The sequence below is a fragment of the Sinohyriopsis cumingii genome, chromosome 8 (assembly GCF_028554795.1).
Source record: "Sinohyriopsis cumingii isolate HCF-2022 chromosome 8, ASM2855479v2, whole genome shotgun sequence".
Classification (NCBI taxonomy): domain Eukaryota; kingdom Metazoa; phylum Mollusca; class Bivalvia; order Unionida; family Unionidae; genus Sinohyriopsis; species Sinohyriopsis cumingii.
In genome coordinates, this window is record NC_142968.1 from 92,675,793 (window position 1) to 92,698,012 (window position 22,220).

Consider the following 22,220-nt stretch of genomic DNA (forward strand, 5'->3'; position numbering starts at 1 on the left):
TGTCTCAGGAATATAATCTCTCTAATGGGAACAAACCTAGCCAATAACATGCTATCACCTCAATAATATGCAGATCTGATGCATTATGAAACTCGCAAAAGCTCTTGATCACATAACTCCATTTCTGAAATTTGATCAAAATCAGATAAAAAAATATGGCGTCAAGACTGGCAACAAGCTCAGCCAATCAAATACATGACCATATCATTAAAATATATGGATATCGCTCATTACTGACCTCATCCAAGATACTAAGGATATAAGCCTATATTCCAAGTTTGATCAAACTCTGATCAGAATTATGGCTTTGAAAGTGGTAAGAATCTCAGTCAAACTGATTTAAGATCACATCTTTAATATGTATGGACTATGCATATTTAATTTATCAATTCCATCCAACACCTTGGTGATACAAGCTAGTATCTAAAAGTCATTCATAACTGTATCAAAAACCTGACTTCCAGAGTGGAAACAAACCCAGCCAACGAGATGCAAGATCACCTCATTAATTGCCTGGTCCACACTCATTGCTGAACCTGGTTATAAGCATATATAAAAGTTTTAAGTAAACGATGTTTCTCTGAGAATATTTACCCAATCATATTAACATCTGGAATTTAAGCTTGCTACCTCCTAAGTCCAGCTCTACTAAAATGATGAAAATTCATCTTTTGTATCTCATATAGACAAAGGTAAATAACCATGTGTTGCTAGTTTCTAATCTGAGCGATATACCAATGAGGATGCTAGCATGATGGGGTGGTTCGGAGGGTTTTAATTAATGTGATCAAATAAGTATTCTTAACCCATGGACATTTTTGTCACCTTCACCTGAAATGGGAATAGAAAACACATTTTGGGGGCTACATCTGAATACATAAAAATAAATCAGCTTGCAAGAGATTTTAGTTTGGCCTGGAGCCTAGTTGTATTAGAAACACTGTTTTTCACTGACTATTTTGCTCAAGCATCTGCAGAAGGGTAAAATTGTTTTTTGGGGAGCTTATTGGACCCATAATTTTCATGTCCTTGCCCCTTTTTACTCTAAATCCCCATCTTATCCCAATTTTTGCAAAGGTTCTCATGTCTGTGTGCAGTTCAAACTGGTCTGCCTTATATCTGAGGCCAAAAAGTGAAAAATCCAGACAAAAAATCGAATTCTGACCATGGGCAAATTTTGCTTGTAAAAAAATTGGGTCTCTTAAAATGTTTTTCTCTGCATTTTATAATGTGACTAGAAAGTTCACATTATTTGGTACCATTGTAGAGCTACATCTATCTACTTTTCTGTAATACCACCCACTTTAGTGCATCATAAATGACTTTCATGCTACAGAACTCAGAAAGAGGGTACTACCTCCTGACGCTTAAATGGGGCACCAGGGGTTAACGAGTTAAAGAAGCATTATTTACTTAAAAATTTGCTTTCTCCTTCAAATACTTTCACTTACCATATTAATGTTAGGAGAATAGGTAATAAGTGGGAATGCTGAGTATCCCACCTATACATCAAGTATCCTTCAGGGGAAGAAAGATTGGATTCCTTATGCGAATGATAACCCATTCTCCTACTTAAACACAGCAGATGATCACATGAATCCATTCAGTCAGGTTAAGATGATGAATTTAGATTCACCATATTGTCCAAAATCTCTGGCAATCAAGAAAAGCTAAGAGGATGTGTCAGTTTAATTCAGTCTTATTGGGCTGTAGTCATGGGACCTACCAGATTCAATTTTGTCTCTGTGAAGCTAAGATGCTAAATTCCCAAGATAAAAACTCCACAGGGTTGATGCTGAATGCCATCATCAGCACTTACACCTGTGGCTTGCAGCGTTCGCTGTCACTTCATCAGCAAAGTTATCCTGATCTTTTAAGACACCAGAGTTCAGCAAGCATATAACTCACTTAAGCCACAAAGATTTGGCTTGGGAGGTGATGTACTGCTTTCTCACCTTCATGGGGGGGGAGAGTCTTTTGCGCATGCCACAACTTATCTATGTGCGCTTAAAGTATTGCTTGAGGGCACAGACAAGATCTTGCATGGATGTTGCTCTTGATTTATCTACATATGAGAGAATGTATGATGATCCTCTGACTGCCCATGAAAGTGAATGGTTGAGTCACGAGGATCACCAAACCATCCAATCTGAAGTGAAGTTAGTCTGGGTCAACTTAAAAGTCATGCCGCTTAACCTACATGCTAGCTAAAGTTATCAGGAAACTGGTAAGTATGATAACAGCTTCAGCATGGTCCCAACTAATGGCTCGAATTTTTCAGAACTGAGCCATGATGAGATCCTGGACAAATACAGTTTGAACAAAGGTGAAGAATTTTGGCCCATTCAAATAAAAATTGATGAGAAGGGATGATATCTCTTTCACATAACCAATGCCTCTTCTGCCATAATGACTGAATGCGATAGATATCATGGAGCAGTAGCCTTTGATGTAACAGGTAACAACCTTTTCTCTTTGCCAGAGAAAGAAGTCAGATAGCTGATGGATTGAAGCACTCAAAGGTACTATGTTATCAACTCATCACTTGTCCCTGAAAACATGTCCCTTTCCCTCAAAAGCCTTCAGAGTGGAGGGCCTTCTTACTCTTGAAATTCTCTCCACAATCGAAGGTCAAAATTATTTCTCTTGCAAGACTGTCCTGACAAAAGCAATGAAGGAGATGATGGTTCAGACATGGGTGCAATGCTGGCAACTATGGTTGTATGAAGAGCTTTGGTTGTGTTGTAATATTCCTTGGTAGGTATACTGCTAGACCAAATGGATCATTGACTCAGGACTTGTCTCATCACTGACGGGCTATCAGAATTATCTTGCAATTCTGACCCCATATTTTTTGTACTAATAAAGTACTAAGACTATTGGGGGCACACCTATACCCATAACCACTCCCAATTGATAGACAGTGCATCCATATCCCAAGCTTTAGGGTCCAAAACCTGTGAGAAAAGGGTGGCCCATTTGTGATTGCACCTTGTTGCAAAAGGTTGATCACTGGACAGCCCCATCTGATAGATAAAGGGACCATTCTGTTTGGATAACTTGACAATCTTTGGGGAGAACATTGGCCAGGACAATGAGTCTTCTGGGAATGTGTCTGGTTAGTATGTTGATCTGATGTTGGCAGTACTAATGAAGAAACTGCAAAACCATCACATGCATAGGTTGGGTCATTTGCTAGCCGCCCGTTTGAGGCAGTAAATCATCACTACAATGCTGTTCAACATGATCAATAATGACTTCTCACTGAGTCAGTCCTTCTAGAACTAAAAAGCATTTATGATAGCTTTCACATGGAGGCTGATGTGAAGATGCAGTTCCTTGACCCAATTTTAAGTCAGGCAACAAATGAGCTCCTCGACCATATGTACATACTGTCACTTCCAGTTGCGGAATCTCCAAGGGAATTTCTGTTGTGAGGCAAATGGACTGGAAAAGGATGATACAGAGCTAGTAAAGTCATTTGTAACAGGCACCTATAAAGGTAGCCCAGTGGGATAAAATCTGCTGCCACACTGAATAACCAAATGCATGGCAATAACCCTTTTAATGAAACTCCAATACTATTGGAAATGACTGAGTTTGACAATCCACATGATGAAGACATCAGAGAGACATACATCATGGAGATTTGTTGTAACCTCCATACTCAAGTCGACAAAATACTGGGATGTGTGAAGGTTGGATTTTTCCCTATTCATGAGAAAACTAAAAGGATTCAAAAGGGACAAGAGATCACTTCTGCATTTGAGGAAAACAGAACTTACAATATGCTTTAGATCATAAAGCTATGCAGCATTTACCATACTGGAAGCTGACTGTAACAGAGCGTCAACATAATCCATAACTTGGTAAAGACCTAGGAGCCAATATTTAGACTAAATAAAGGGACCTGTAGTTATTAAGCTTGTCACGGTAAGGAAACCAAAGAAACTTTTGAGATGCCATGTGAATGGGAACATGAAGAGGTCACATACATGTGTTTTAATAACTAATTCACATAGCGCTGTTTACTGCATCAGTTCCCTTTGATACTGAGCACCTGGAAGAAAAACAGCGCAAGTGATTGATTTTGACAAGTGTTGATACAGGTGGTATTATTGTTTAAACCATCCCAGTAACCAGTTAATTACCTGCAGATGTTTGTTCTTTTCTATACTTTATTTAAGGAATTTGTAGAATTTAATCCATGAAACTGCAATACCTACAAATATGCAAACTTTGACAGGCAAATCTATCAATTCATTTACTCAACACTGAGATGCTTGGTATTACTGGTATAATGGTTTAATGTGGAATTTCTCTCAGTGGTATACATGACTGAACTTATTTTACTGTACCAGTACAATGGCCGTTTCTGTCGGTAAGGAATGTAAAAAATTCCCAAGGAATAATGTTACGACTTAAATTGTATTAACTGCATGTTTTCATTATTTGTGACAAAATAGTTCAAAAATGATTTTTTTCACAAAATGGTTGTATCTGTCACAAATAAAGGTGAACACTGCAAATTATATTAATGATCCTTTACTCACATATTTGACACATGTCACAAATGCCAAATTGGTGTCCAAATGGAAGGCCAAATCCACCTTTCATAAAGTTGTGAATTAACCCCCTCCAAAACATGTTTCAGTTATTTACTAGCATATATGAAAATGCCAAACATACGTTTTCTTTGTAAGACTGCAAATCATCCTACAATTTCTATTATTGCTCTTGTTTTCTGACTGTACTTTCCGTAATTTCTAAAGTCCATTAAATATATTCTCGTTTGCTAAATGTGTTTTATGTTTATTGACCCTCTCTTCAGTGGCATACTTAAAGAGTAAATGGCGCCTGCCAATTTTCCCGCAATTAAATTTGTATCACCTGTTTTGGTGCCCTAAGACCTCTGGCGCTCTCGGCAACTGCGCTGTTCTCCTCACTCCGCTGCCTCTCTAATAAATATTTCACGTGGGCATTTGCATCCCACTCAAACTCAATAGCGTAGCTAGTAAAGTGTAGGCTTCAGTTTCTGCACTTTGTATGCAACAAGCTTTGTAATGTTAGCACAATGTCTTTCACAGTATCAGTTATAGTGAAAGTTTAATCATCCCACTTTAGTCACAGCATTTAGATACAACTTGTACAACAATTAACATAGCAAATTCATGTAGAACAAGGTCATGGCCATTTAAATGAGGGGTGTGATTTTCTTTGTCAGAGCTGAAATATTTTCTTTTCTTTGGTCTCAAGATAATTCATATTTTTCAAAATAATATCATGGCTACATCATGGTGTTATTCTGTTCCAAATAAAATCATGGCTACAATATGGTGTTATTTTATTCCAAATAATATCATGGTTACAACATGATGAAATTTTGTTCCAAATAATATCATGGCTACAACATGGTGTAATTTTGTTCCAAATAATATCATGGCTACAATATGGTGTTATTTTGTTCCAAATAATATCATGGCTACAACATGATGAAATTTTATTCCAAATAATATCATGGCTACAATATGGTGTAATTTTGTTCCAAATAATATCATGGCTACAACAAGGTGTAATTTTGTTCCAAATAATATCATGGCTACAATATGGTGTCATTCTGTTCCAAATAATATCATGGCTACAACATGATGAAATTTTGTTCCAAATAATATCATGACTACAACATGATGAATTTTGTTCCAAATAACATCATGGCTACAATATGGTGTAATTTTGTTCCAAATAATATCATGGCTACAATATGGTGTAATTTTGTTCCAAATAATATCATGGCTACAATATGGTGTAATTTTGTTCCAAAAAATATCATGGCTACAACATGGTGAAATTTTGTTCCAAATAATATCATGGCTACAATATGGTGTAATTTTGTTCCAAATAATATCATGGCTACAATATGGTGTAATTTTGTTCCAAATAATATCATGGCTACAATATGGTGTAATTTTGTTCCAAATAATATCATGGCTACAACATGGTGAAATTTTGTTCCAAATAATATCGTGGCTACAATATGGTGCAATTTTCTTCCAAATAATATCATGGCTACAACATGGTGAAATTTTGTTCCAAATAATATCATGGTTACAACATGGTGAAACTTTGCTATAAATCAGAACAGGATATTTTTCCAGAATATTGACAGACAGAAATAAAACAAAGATGTGTCAGAACCCCAGAGCATAAAATTGTTATTAAAATTGGTAGCCCTTGAAATAATTGCAGTATGCAATGGTAGTTTTGAAATAATTGCGATATACAGTGGTGTGTATTGAAATAATTGCGATATACAGTGGTATGTATTGAAATAATTGCAGTATACAGTGGTATGTATTGAAATAATTGCAGTATAAAGTGATATGTATTGAAATAATTGCAGTATACAGTGGTATGTATTGAAATAATTGCAGTATACAGTGGTATGTATTGAAATAATTGCGATATACAGTGGTATGTATTGAAATAATTGCGATATACAGTGGTATGTATTGAAATAATTGCGATATACAGTGGTATGTATTGAAATAATTGCGATATACAGTGGTATGTATTGAAATAATTGCGATATACAGTGATATATATTGAAATAATTGCAGTATACAGTGGTATGTATTGAAATAATTGCAGTATAAAGTGATATGTATTGAAATAATTGCAGTATAAAGTGATATGTATTGAAATAATTGCGATATACAGTGATATATATTGAAATAATTGCAGTATACAGTGGTATGTATTGAAATAATTGCGATATACGTGATATATATTGAAATAATTGCAGTATAAAGTGATATGTATTGAAATAACTGTGGTATACAGTGATATGTATTGAAATAACTGTGGTATACAGTGATATGTATTGAAATAACTGTGGTATACAGTGATATGTATTGAAATAACTGTGGTATACAGTGATATGTATTGAAATAACTGTGGTATACAGTGATATGTATTGAAATAACTGTGGTATACAGTGATATGTATTGAAATAACTGTGGTATACAGTGATATGTATTGAAATAACTGTGGTATACAGTGATATGCATTGAAATAACTGTGGTATACAGTGGCATGTATCATAGTAAATTCAGAAATACTATGGTATACTGCAGTACAAAATGTTTTGTGATATGCAGCTCTAACTCATAAACATGTCATTTTTTAATATTTTTTTCCCATGAAAACCGAGACATATGAATATAATGAAATAAGTGTCTTTTTATATTACAAAGTACACTCAGAGAAACGATGTTTATATTTTTACTTACATGCCAATCCCTACCCCCCAAGAGGTATAAACATAATTATTGCTATTATAAGTGGCAAATGTACTAAAGAAAAGTGTAATCCATGTAAAGGCCAGTGTAAAATAGAATTTGGTGAATAAAAAATCATAATGATTGTGCCAAAAGCATAATGGCTGGTATACATGTTTTTACAATGTGTATGTGGGGCCTGAGTGGCAAAGTGGTCCAAGATGGAAATGTGGGTATGTAAAAGGAATTGCCATTATTTCCCTGTGGGTTAGTGTTTCTTACCAGGGTTTTCTCAGGTTCTATCTCCACCAAATATAAGGGCTGCCATGTTAACACATAGCAAATTCATCTACTATAAGTGCTGAAAAACAGCATTAGACCCACAAAACCACACCAAACCTTAAAATGTGAACGTACCTTTTCAATGGCTCCTGCTACAGACTCCGGCAAAGGTCCACTGTTTCCAATACATGTCATACAGCCATAACCCACTATGTCAAACCTTCATAATAAACAAAAAATACAAATCACCATGAATACATTTATAGGACACTAATTTTCACCACTAATCAGATAACAATTCTGCACTATTCAACATGGCTGTATTATATGGCTAGTATTCATCCACTATCTAAGGCACTCATTCCTTTTCAAACTAAAACTTTGCCTTTTAACTCATTTTTGTCTGCTGCACTCTATTGCATAACTGTAATTAACTACACAATTCAATTTGTAAAAATTGCAATAAGAAGAAAAATTGTTTGTGCTTTTTTATTATTTCTTGAAGCCCCCCTTAATGCTTAATTTGTTATGATAAAGTCCTGACATGCAATGCTATCAGAAGCAAAGTAATTCAATAGAAAAGGACACTTTAATTTATTCTAAATGACAATGGAGACCAAGTTCATTGACAAAAAAGTAAAAAATGTGCAAAAGATTTGTTCAATGACCTAAATTTATTACAGTGTTTCCAGGTGGAACATTTTTTGAAACATTGGTGGTAGTCATCCTCAATAAACTTAGTCACTGGAACTTTTCTAGCTGATTACCAAAACAACGTGTAAAATCAGCGAATTTTTCTCAGTTTACCATGGTTAAGTCCCAAAAGTTCAGAATAAAGAAATTTAACTATAATTTTTAAGAAAGTGCTATAAAGTTACTGTGCAGACATGGAAATCCACCAGATTTTATTGCCCCATCATAAGACCTGTTCCAGTAGCTGGGCAGTTGGAAGGGTGTTCAAGTAATTTGGTCTGGTAAGTATTCTCAGCCGACCACGTTTAGGTCCCAAAAGTTCACAATAAAGAAATTTAACTATCATTTTTATGAAAGTGCTATACATGGAAAAGCACCAGATTTTATTGTCCAACATAAGGCCTGTTCCAGTAGCTGGGCAGTTACAATGGTGTTCAAGTAATATGATCAGAGAAATGTGGGGCTGTTCCAGTAAAACATTCTTGGGACACAGAGAGGGCACTTTCAATGTGGAGTAGTCACCCATTAATGCAATTTAGAATTTGTATCATTTAAGCTCTGTGAATAATACCCTCACATATAATTCAAACAGCATTCCCTGGGTATCATGTATATTCAAACGGAACAGCACTAATGATCATTAAAAGAAAAGTGCAGTAAAGTGGTAAAGAAAAATGGTAAATCACAGATTTTGATGACAAAAACCTTGACTGTGATACAAGAGATGCCATCCAACTGAGAAGAATAAGTGTACATTTCATCCCTACACATCAAACAGCTTGTATGATATAAAGTAGAAAGAAAAAAGAAAAGCAGAAAGAAAAAGGAAACCTTAAAGCACTGATCCTGGGGGCTGCATGGTTATTCTGAGGGGTCCGTGAATAGTCTCACACATGTACTACAATTTTTCAAAGGTTTGTTATGATGAATAAGACATGAATTCATTTACACTGATACACTGTAAATTTAGGTCACTGATACACTGTAAATTTAGGTCACTGAACAACTTTTTTGCACAATTTTTACTTTTTCGCAGATGAACTTGGTCTCTAATGTAACACAGTTCCTGCCTTTTTTGTCATAATGTCTTTTCTCAAAAACAGAACCTAAAAGTACAATTATTAGCATTTGGGAGTCTGCTACAGTTTTGGAAATTAAGAAGGGGTCCTTTTACTTGAAAAGGCTGGAACCACTGTTACTGAGTGGAAGGGAAAGTGTGATGGAAACAATACACCCCTCCCTCGATAACTTGTGCACAGCGGGGTCCACAAACATAGACTGCACTATAAGCAAGGTGTGAATTATCGAGGGACCTCCACAAATTGAAAAAAATTCTGCTTTTACATCGAGAAAACCATGGGGGGAGGGTTAGGGAACTGCGCTGTTTAATGACTATATCCTTTAACAATCACAACTATAATAATTGTTAATAATGAACTTTTTCTAATGAAGTCGTTCATTATTCTGTACAAATAATTTTTTTTTTAAAAATTCCTATGTGTGAAAGATCTTTCTCACTGGTTTCAACAACCATTAGGTGTATGTGAAAACATGTGTATTATGTCATTGCTTTTTGGTTTGTTGATTAGTCTGGTTCCCAGAGTGGTATTAAATAGTGTAACAGCAAGTCGGGAGACAAAGTAGCCGGACACCAAACTATCTGTTGATATACTACCAAACAAGATTCCTTTTCTACAAAAACTAGCGACATTATTTTGAGAGACAATTGCCTATGCCAAAACTAAATTTTCGTATTGTTCAATTAGTACAATACTGATGTCGTGATTTCATTAAAAGTAATAGTGAAACTTATTATCATCCTTGAGGATATCTCTAAGTGCCAGTTCAGAAATTCTCTGAAAATCGCTTGCCCACAATTGTCCGTATCGGTGAAACCTAGCTCTTTATTTTAAAAACGAAGTATTCGTTTCTCTTTGTTGCCTTGTTATCTTTGATGATCACAGTTATAAAAGAGTTTGATAATTTAAGGTATGTTACCATACACAATAAAATATAACAGTGTTCGACTGATCAACTGACACGAGTTCACCCGACATACGACTGGGGCTACTTGATTTTAGTTATGTAGAATTTGCATCCCTTTTAAATTATTTTTTTATTCCACCTCCTTTTTTTGATTCAAAAGACATAATTAACATGATAATACAAAGGAGGCCGGCTTTTAATTCAGTGCAACAATACAACAAATATTTCCACAAGTCAAAACACGGTCGGCACTTAATTAGGTTCTCAGAGCAACGCTTGCAAACATACCTGTTACAATAGATTGACACATTTTTTTGTTTAAATGCACATTGTATTTATGATGATTACGCTTATGTGGAACTGAAAAATAGAATTAAAACACAAATTTCACTTAATAAAAATTACTTAAATTGGCATTTAAATATTAATGTACTGCCTACACTAGGCGTAAGTGAAATTTTCATTGATCAAAATTTCCTTGAATATCTTTAATTACGGTGTAATAAAAATGTCCTTTGGAGAGAAATTTTGACAAGTTATATGACTAATGCTGATACCATGCAAAAATAGGGAAAGATGACACAGCTGGGTGATTATGTCACACTGGGTAGACGGCTTGTTAGCCAGTAGAATCATTGGCCTGATTGTCAGGTGTGCAGAAGCCAGATTAGTTGACTAAAGTACTCTGCATGTCAAGATGGTACTACATGCTGGATCCACTGATCTGATAAATATTTATGTGCCCAGTCTTAGAGGTCTGAAGGGCAATGATCTCAGACTTGCATGGGGGACTTAAACCAATTGGGCTGCCTAGAAATGGGGAAACAACCCACCAATGTATCCAAATTAACTGCTGGGTGAGTTTGTGATTTGGATTTTTAATGTAGCTTTAACAATGTTTCAGTCATATCGCTAGCGATGTCTAGCACTGGGGCATCATGCCACATATAGCATCATGTTCCACCCAGTCATGTTATCCTGACATCAGGCCAACCAGTCCTAACACTAACCTCTTAATGCTGAGTGCCAAGTGAGGTGGCTGTTAGTAGGAAATAATCTGTAAGAGTTACATCCCAATTTATAAAGTACAGACACAGAGATTTTTCCAAAGGTTCGAATTAATCTAAACTAAGCTATATTAAAACCCAAGAGAGATTCCATTTCAGAAAGAGTGTGATAGACTTTGGCCGAATCAGACCAAAATTGGCTAAAAGGACTTCAGAACTTTGTCAGGAACAAAATTAACTGCTGGAGCAAAAGATAGAAAGATGGGTAAAATTTGGCCTGAAATGCATCACTGTCTCCTGTACCAGTCAATGCACATGCTGCTGAAAGTCTTGAATATCCAAATGTGATTACAACATATATGCATTCATCCCACCCCCACCGCTCCGGTGGCCTAGTGGTTAGAGCATCTGCCTCGGATGCATGAGGTCGTGGGTTCGATCCCTAGCCAAATTCTCACAAAGACTTACAAAAATAATATTAACAGCTGCCTTGTTTGGCATTCAGCATTAAGAGGTTAGTGTTAGGACTAGTCGGCCTGGTCTCAGGATAATGTGAGATGATAATGTGCTATGTGTCTGCAACATGATGTCGTAGTGATGTGACTGAAAAATTGTTAAAGCTACGTTAAAAATCAAAATCACACACACACACCCAAGAACTCTGATCATTTCATTCTGGTGAAATGCATTGTCATTCTGATTTACTGTGGGGTGGTGATAGTGCTGGACCCAAAGGCAAAGATTAAAAACTGGCAACAACCCAACAATGGGAAGAAGCGGTATGGGCAAGAGTTACTGCCCTTTGTCTATATGACATAGACAGAAAAGACAATTTTCATCTTTTAGCAAGGCTGGATTCAGGAGGCAGCAGGCTTATAATCATATTATTAACGTGATTGAGTAATGTATTCAAAAGAGAAACAACACTCCCAATATGGCATGTGATACAATGTCTAATAATGACGTATAAGTATATTAAGTTTCATCGCTTATTTTCAAACAGCTTTATAGTACAGAATCAGAAGTGAAAGGATTAATTACACTTACAAACAGGATTAAATGTTGAATAAATTTACTGTGGACTTTTTCATTGTACTGACAGGCCTGGATCATGTCATTATCTCAGATTACCCAACTCATAAAACATAAAATAATACTCCAAGATGTTGGAAATGGAGATGTAATTCAGTTGCAAAAAAGTCTTACCCTAGCTTATCAAGATATGGTGTCACACCAGACTCTCTGAGGTAATATGTGACCACGCCACTGCCTGGAGATAGACTAGTTTTGACGTATGGTTTCACTTGGAGTCCTGCTTCTACTGCTTTCTTTGCCAAAAGACCTGTGAAATATTATTAGGGTATCTAAGAAATTCAAAACTATACCTTTCTAAAAAAGAATATTAATACTGCAAGAAACTAGACATTAACTTTAATCAGCTCCAATATGAAATGCTTATCATTTTAGTTATTGTGCCTGATGACAATCACCAGACTTGTATAACTTAACATTTAATCATTTGACTAAGCAGGCTTATGCAATGTAATATTGTAAGAATACATGCCTATGTGAGATGACAACTCCTGAGCACATTTATTACGAATCCAAACAACAAAATCCCATTCAGAATAGATAATACATTCATTAAAATACATTCATTAAAAGTAACAAACCTATAAAGTCAAAGTGCATCTTCCTATAAGACTATATATACTAGAACAGAGTCAAAAGCAATAAAGGTCCAATGACAATAAATGGTGATTACATTCCTTCAATTCCAAATAAAATATGAATACCTTTGGGCCAAACTATTACCAACCAACATGAATCTGCATCTTTATTTTCTATTTATATCTTCACCTAAATACAGTCTAATCAACTGGTTTCTTGTTATATACGTCTTTTTCTTTTACAAAGAGAAACAACATTCTATTAATCCATCTATCATGCTGGTGCTTTAGTAATTTTGGTCCTACCTGTGTCAACATAGACATCAGCTATTCAAACTTTTATCCCATAAAACTTTGATTTTCTGGTATTTTATCAATAATTCAGAATGCAGAATTTGCACTTAATTTTTAATAATTCTGCAACACATACGTAATGGTCCCCATTTAGCCTAGGTAAAATATATCACTTTACAATAAACTGAAAAATATCCAAAGATTTAATATACATAGATCTCACTCATAACTGAAGTCTATAGCAAGATTACAAGTTTATAAATTATATAGTCTCTAGCAATGTTAAAAGATCAGCCAATAAGATGCAAATTACCTCATCAGTATGTTAAAAGATCAGCCAATCAGATGCAAATTACCTCATCAATATGTGCAGATCTCACTCAGCATAAAACTTGAAGGCAATATACAAATAAACCTCACTTAACAAATGTAAGTAAAATCTGATCGAAATTCGACCTCCAGCCAATCAGACATAAGATTACCTCATAAATATTGATAGATTTTACTTATAATCTAATTCATCCACCACATGATATAACCCTATGTACCAAGTCTAATCAAAATCCTATCAAACATACTCTAGATTAGTGAAAATAAAACCAACTCTGCCCATCAGATGCAAGATCAACCTCATTAATATGCTCATAACATAAATCATCCAACATCTAGATAACTTTAACCTAATTAGCTGGTTTGATCTAAATTGAGTTACCAAAAAAAACACAACATTTCACACATGGCATTAAGCTTATCCAATCAGATACAAGATCACCTCATTATTATACACACACACAGACACACACACAGACACACACACACACACACACATATATATATATATATATATATAGCTTTCACTCATTATGTGACGTATTGATAATAAAAGCATATTTTACCAAGTCTCATCAAAATCAAATTAGATACAAAGCTACCTGTGTGACAACAAACTAAAGCCAATCAGATGCAAGATCACCTCATTAAAATGCATGGCTCTTGCTCATAATTGAAATAATAAGTGTTAGCAAAATCAACTCAAAAACAACCTCTATAGCGATAAGAACATCAATCTATCAAAAATATAATTGCTTAATAAATATTCATCAATCTTGATCACTGTCAAAATTGTGTAAGATCTTACTGTTATGAGTCTCTATTCCATGTTTGACCAAATTTCGATCAGAATTATGCCTTTTAAAGATGTCAGCCAATCGATACAAGATCACCTCATTAATATCTGTGCCTTTCACTCATTATTCAACTTTGTTCCAGATTCTTATGATGTGAATATATATTTCACAAGTTTAATGAAAACTGCATTAAATTATGGACTCCAAAGTGGTAACAAGGCAGCTAAACAGATGCAAAATCACCTCATCATTAATATGGCTCAAAAACACAGCCTCCGAAGTTATAAGAATTTCAGCTAATCGGATGCTTGACCCAAGCTAGAGTAGCCCCTGTGGCTAATCCATGAACAATATGATACAGTGACTACTGTTTTTAACCATGTTTCTCCGAAACTACTTACCTGATCACATTAATACTTGGGATATAAGCCCGCTAGTAAAAAGATGAAATGTCATCTTATTTATCTCATATTACACTGCTCCCTCGATAACTCGTGCCCGGATAACTCGCGATCCTGCTTATAACACAGTATCCATCTTGGCTCCCGATTTTTTCCAGAGAAAATGTATTTAAAATATCTTTAAAAAATGCTGAACATGAAAAAATTACAATAAGAATTGGTAAATTAAACCTTCATACATTGCTCGTTTTATCATCGAAAATGGTGATTAATGCCCGTAAAAATAGAATCCATATTTTGAAATTTGCAAGTTCTAAATAAGAATTAATTTCAGAGATCTCGAAAATGCTTAATTACGCGTATTTGGATGCCAATTTTTTTATCTGGGATGCAGAAAATCACTGAGGCGGGAGTCCTCTGTACACATGTAATAGGTGCGTGGGAAAATTCAAAGATTTGCCAGTCCTGTTTCAGCCACCTGCTTTGTGGAAAAATGTGTTGATCAGTTAGCTGTGCTGATATTTACAATGAATAATTCAGTGACTGAAAGACTCCTTGATGTACATACATGTTGCCATTTTATAAGAGTACATAAAAAAAGAACATGATGCAATAGCTAGGCATCTAGTTCAAAGGCTTTGACTGGTGGCCAGGTGAGAAAATGTACTGATATTTAGTGATTGAATTCAGAGGCAGAAAGACCCAGTTATAAAATCCTAGTGAGACCTCTGTTTAAAGATATATATTATGTAAGTTTTTATGATAAATAGTTGTCAGTATACTGTAAATAAACAGTGTGGTGAAATAGCGATCAATGAAAACTTCTGGTAAATGCTAACAGGTGGCAACAGAGAATGAAATAAACACCAATTAAACGTCTTCCTGTGTGAAAGTCACGTTCTAATCCTTTAATTCCGTTCCAGTGTAAACATTATAATTGCAACATATTCTGTTCATTGAAAATATGAAAAGAGTCAATCGACCGTCACATCGAAACCTGTGAGTACTTCTGTGAGAACCTAATTACATGCCGGCTTTGTTTTGATCAACAACTTGGGGAAGTGTTTGTTGCATTAAAAAATCGAATACAAGAGACCTGGGGTGCTGGATTAAGGGTCTTGGAACTGCCTTTGACGTAAAGCAAAACAATAACAGACAGCGACAATGATAGTGACTCTGAAGGTTTCAGTGAAACTGATGTCATTAATGCCGAGGCTGTTTGGGAGAAATTCGTACAGACTCATGGTCCTGAGATGGGCGTTTCTCTTGATGATATGGAGGAGTGGATTTGTGCTGACAATGATTGCCCCACAGCCGAATACATGTCAGATGAAACAATAATTAATTATATAACGAACAAATTTGCAGCAGAAGACGATTTGAACTGGAGTAACATAAGTGTTGAAAGTGATGCAGACGGAGATGTTGCACCACCTCCCCCCTCTGTACAGGAAGCAATCAAATCTTTTGATATTGCCATCAGGTGGCTGGAGACCCAAAATGTTGACTACGTAAAGCTCATGCAGTTGAGAAATCTGAGGGATTTTGCTAGGCGGCAGAGAAACGAAGAAGTAACACACAAAAAACTGATTTTTTCAAAAAGTGAATCGATATTTGTCAAGCGTGGCACAAACGGCAAGTATTAACTTGTTCTAATTTACGTTGTTTTAAATCTGTAGACCCATTAAATATGTTAGTACTGATTGACCTTTGTTTTTTTGTTTTCCATTTTATTTCTATCGCAATCAAATCTATATATCTATCGTTCGATTGACACTGTTTCTCTAAAAGAGTCGATCTTTTGTATATAAAAAAACCATTTAATTTGGATCAAACAATAAAATTAGAATGTATCCAATTCAACATAAAAATTAGTGACGTAGTACACAATGTGTGAAGTGGTACACATGTTAAACGAACGGAAACCACGTGGAATGTTTTCGATGATCGCCTCAATATACTGTAATTTATCCTGAAATTAATGTTGCTTTATGAGGAAATAATAAACAAAGTACACCGTTATGAAGAGATATTTATTCACTGTTAATCTCAGCACGATTATAAAGTGAGTATTCAACACTATAATCTGCCTACCCACCCCCCTTATTTTTCCTTCATGTCATCGATCACTTTATTGGTTTTGGGCTTATTTTATAGGTCCCTCGATAACTTGCGCCTCACTTATAGTGCGGTCGATGTTTCTGGACCACGATGTGCACGAGTTATCGAGGGAGTGGTGTATATATAATATAAAGGGCAATAACTCTTGTCCATCAGCTCCCCTTGCAATCACAAGGTCTAGTTTTTAAGCTGCGTGAAATACCAGTGAGGGTGCTTGCATTACAGGGTGGTTGGCAGGTTTTTTAAGTAATGTGATCTTGTAAATTTTCTTGGAGAAACATTATTTACTTAAAACTTTGCTTCCTCTTTCAAATATGTTTCCCAATTATACATTGTGAACCCACTTTAACACTGTAGTTGGGAGCCATAGAAAAAATGTATTTAAAAATGTTCAGTACTTGAAACTTACGCAGGGATGGAAACATTATGTTCAGCTGATAAGTTTGTAAAGTACATGTAAATCTTATTTACTTATAGTACAGTTGCACCCATTTCAGTTCTAAATCATATGGAACTCAATGGCTTGTTGATATCTCTCAACTTGATGTAATTCTTGGAATTTTTATTAGATTTCACATGACAACAATCATATTTCCCACCATAAGACATACTCAAATCAACATGGGATGTCCAATAAACATAACTGTTGCCATCGCTGCTTTCATTCACAAGAATCTGAATATTCCTTTTGATTCCTCTATACTGATTATTAACACTTTTTAAGATGCTTATTTTCCCTTTTGTCCTCAAGATGCATCACTTGCTGGCTGCCATTACTTGAAACTTTTATAATCAACAGTTTGATCAAACAGATGTTTTGCTAGAAAAAATAAGAAATTTAGAATTCATAAATTATTCAAATCAAATTCAGGGATTATGACTGAATACCTGCACCAAGCATGACAGTGGGGTTGCTTGTGTTGGTACAACTTGTTATGGCTGCAATGACAACTGAGCCATGAGTTAGATTGTATTCCTGGTCACCAAACACAAAAGGCACCATCTTGGTCTGCTCTTCTACAGGAACTGCAAAGCCCTGAAATAAACAATCTGATGAAAGTCAACTCTGCCAAAATTAAATGATGGGATTATCAGCAAAAAAACTTTTCTTCACAAGTTACATCCCAAGAAATTGTGTAAACATGCACAAACAAATAAATATTTGAAGAAAATGTCTAAACAAGTAGTGACAGATCTCCAAATTAAAATTGCTCTGAACTAGTTTGATATCTGAAGACACTGAAATTTAGTAGCAATGAAAAAGAGGATTGTAGTATTAACAACCTTAATCAATTAATCAGAAGCAGAAGAAAATGGAGACACAAGACTTTGGTCTCCTACTGTGAATTTATTCAACAATCTTCATAGATCTCCTAACCCAACAACAACAACAAAATATAGATTTTCATCAATAATTCATTGATTACGGAAGGGGTTTCTATTGTTTTCTGAAAAGGACAATAGTTCATTGATTATGGAAGGGGTTTCTGTTGTTTTCGGAAAAGGACAATAGTTCATTGATTATGGAAGGGGTTCTATTGTTTTCTGAATAGGACAAAGGAATGTGCCAAAATAAAACTTAAAATGAGAGTCAATATACTAACAATATGTGGATGGAATGCCACAATGGGAGAATTACAAGGTAAAAACCTGGCCCAGTGATAACACAAAGAAACTAATCCACCAGTCAATTAGGATAAAGTTATCATGCACCATCTGATAATAAGAATGCCAAATGAGGCAGGGATCATGAAGCTTTAGTCTGGAGAGCTTTCATAAACATAATGAAACAGTCTCATACAGGTCTTCATGGGACACAGCATCATGGGCTTTATGTTAACTCTCATTTTCCTCATTAATGGGTGCAAGTCCACATGTTCATGACTCTTGTTGTCAAGATTCTTCAGAGCTACTGGAAATAAAGTGACCAGCATCTGACAGATGTAAATTCAAACCTCAAAGACCTCTATGGCAATGTACTCTTAAAAAGAACTGGTGTGATATGTTGGTTGGACCTTGAAGCATTTATTGAATACATTCCATATAATTTAGAAACGTGGAACAGAATGGTAGAAAAATTAAATTCTTTCTATCTGAAAGGAATTATTCCAGAAATGTATACATGTGTGCTTAGAAGTGTTCCTTTGTACCAGTTGGTCAGCAATGAGAAGGAAGACAACAAAAGTGATTGTCAAATTAATGACACAAGTTACATTTCAAATGATTTATGGACTCAATAAGCTTTGAATAAAAAAAGATTACACAACAACATGCACAGAAGAGTTTAATATTTTTTTATAAAGACTGCAATTGACATGAACATATATGTTTTACTAGATTAGTTTTAAATCTGTTATTTTATACAGACATGTTTTTGGTCTTCCATAAATAAAGCTGAAAATATTTAAAGGGAGGTTATGGTTTTCTCCCCTAACGGGGTCTCGAGGGGCAGCACCCTTGATCTGCGAGTGTGCATCTAAAAACACATTTTACACTCATAAAAAACTGTTCTTGGTGCAACTTATGATCATAAAATAAAAAAAGAAAATCATTTGAAAACCTAACAAACTTACCAAAAAATTTCAACTTGAGTTCAATAATTTCACAATATTTATAGTCACATGAATTTGTTCTCCAGTACTATTGACCCTGAAGTTATTTCATGTGCATGTCAGTGTTCACATCGCAATTAAGTCACAATAATTTCTAAATTTTTGTGACAAATATATCATACTTCTATCTTTTCATAACAAATCTTTAAAATAAACACCCAAGTACATCAACTATATATAAATAATCCCATACATTCACTTGTCTTTTTCTCCAATGGATACAACGTGTTGGTATGCCAGTCAGGCTTTTTTTGCGGCTTTGGCAAAGATTTCTTTAGCCTTTCTTTTTGTCACCACTGACATTTTTGGCTCAATGTGCAATCGTTTCTTTTCCTTCTCAATGAGAGTCTTTATCCTTTTAAGCTGGTGCTTGTATAGGCAACATGCAGTGTGCATATCCTGACAGAGGGTTACATCTGTTCTCTCAAAGAGCAACAAAAGGAAATTATCCATAGTGGTTATTATGAGGCAGATAGGATCAACACGTTTGAGAAGATTCTCCATATGACATCATAGACCTTGGATGAGGAAGCTCTTCTGGCCTGAATGATGCAACTGACAACCCAGCCCGAAAAATTGTTCTGCCGGAGAGATCAATTGAGATAAGCCAAGCGTGAAGGTAGAGAATTTGTTGTTGTGGAGGAGGGATCCCCAATGTTGCAAGAGTAGTTCCCTCCTGAGAGAATGAGACCTGGATTAAGGGATCGACAGGTCTAGAAGAACGATGAACTATGAGTACTGAGGGCACAAGTGGCTCTGAGAATGATCTTAGCAGAATGATCTTAGTTCTGACTTTTTGTGTAAAATGAACAGCAGATCCCACTGGAGACTGAATGCATTGACTGTCCAAGCTCCTTAATCCAGGAAAGGAGAAACATAAAATGGGAGTCTTTTGTTGAGCATGGTTGCAAAAGATCCACCAGGGGCCTTCCCCACAGCAAGAACAGGGACTCTGTAACAGAGTTGGCTCTGCTAGTTCTTCTTGCGCAGAAAGAATATGCCGATCTCTGAGTGATATGTTCTCTTGAGATGGCCTTGCACCAGAGGTTTCAGACTTCAAGACAAAGAGAAGGAGCAAGTGTGCCCCCTTGACGCCAGAGATAAGCTTTGATGGACATGTTGTCGGAAGAGACCACGACACATTGACTCCTTACTCACTCAATGCACCCTTGCAATGCTAAGTATACAGCCTTCATTACTAGGTTGTTTATGGTGGGGGGGATGATTCAGACAGGTCCAATGCCCAGTAAAATTATAACCCCTGGTTCTAAAGGAGTGCCCCAACTAGAACAAATGCACCACCAAACAGATAGGAGTGGAGTTCGAGGTATGTGCATGGGGACTCCAATCATGAATCTGTCCCAATTCATCCACCACTGCAAATGGTTATCAAATGATGGTCCTAGGAAAACCACTGTTGATAGAGAATCTTTGTGAGGTTTACAGCTTGTGAGACGGAAGACCTGTAGAGGTCAGATATGCAGACATCATAATAGAACCAAGATGGCAGTGACATTCAATGTTCCCAGAAGGGATTGGTATAGTCGAGCAGATAAAGCAGTTACTGCTCATAGCATCTCTAATAGGGCCATGATTTGATCTGTCTGACCCAGTGGAACTCTTAAGTTCTGGCTTGTGATGAAATTCATCCCCACGTAAACAGTCATGCGATGGAGTGAGTTCTGATTTCTCGAGGTTGGGCAAAAGGCCCAACTGAGTTGCCACAGACCAACAGCCGGTACCTATCCTGACGAAGGGACTGGATTTGAACATTGTGGATTAGCCAGTTGTTGAAATACTGGAGAATTCATATTCCCAGTAACAGGAGGTACCCCACCACTATTTCCATAAACTAAGGTAAAAACTTCGGGTGTGGAAGAAATTCCAAATGGTAGGATCCACAATTTAAAAACTTTCTGCTCCAAGCAAAACCAGAGATATTTGCAGTGAGGAGGATACATGGGGAAATGAAGATAGGCATTCTGAAGGTTGACGGAGACTGTCCAATTGGACAGTTAAAGCGCATTCCATCTTGGAAGGTTCTTCCAGAAGAAACAGGTTTAAACAGGAGAGGTCGATTACAATGTGAAACTTTCCACTTTTCTTGGTGATTAGAAGATATGGGAATATAAGGTGAATGGCTGATTATTCACAACCCTCTCAACTGCTCCATTTTGTAAAAGGATGTTTCACCAGATTGAAATGATGAAGAAAGATAGAGGTCCTCGATAGAGGAGGTAGCTGGAGTAGGTACCCCTTGTTCACTATAGAAAGGACCCAACCATCAGCCATGATGCTTGACCAGGCCTCAGACAAATAGCCTAGGCGAGCACTGATGGGAATGCCTGGGATTAGGATGTACAACAGGAGAGGGTTCAAGTCCCTAGGGCTGTCCCCCACCCCCTACTTTGGAAAAGAGGGCTGTGGAAACATGCCTCCTTCCTTTCCAGGTTCATCGGTAACATCTGTTTTACGGTTTCTGGGAGCCAGATGGACGAGAAGGAGGAGGCTCATTTTGAGGTTGCATATTGGACTGAGGATGTGCTCACAAAAAGAACTTGGCAGAAGGCCCTTGAGGGCAATTCAAACTGACACACTTCCTGGATGATTGTGATTGACCAGAAGTGAATGTGAATGATCTATGTTGATGATCCAACAAATCTTGAGATGCCACAGAAGGAATGAGGCCTCCAAAAAGACTCTTGGCTTTAAGTTGAGCAGCCCTAAGGATGTCTTTATTGTGATCAAGA

The 22,220-nt window shown here is 36.1% G+C and overlaps 1 protein-coding gene across 2 annotated transcripts in view; it reads right to left on the bottom strand.

Moving 5' to 3' along the window:
• LOC149794150 (cytoplasmic aconitate hydratase-like) overlaps positions 1–22,220 on the bottom strand; it is a 145,057-nt gene that overhangs the window by 43,253 nt on the left and 79,584 nt on the right. For both annotated transcript variants that reach the window (XM_089968226.1, XM_089968225.1), the window contains 3 exons: positions 17,747–17,894; positions 12,452–12,587; positions 7,695–7,779 (listed from right to left, as the gene is read on the bottom strand). In XM_089968226.1, coding sequence (XP_089824352.1) covers positions 7,695–7,779; positions 12,452–12,587; positions 17,747–17,894 — 369 coding nt within the window. The remainder of the gene's footprint in view (positions 1–7,694; positions 7,780–12,451; positions 12,588–17,746; positions 17,895–22,220) is intronic.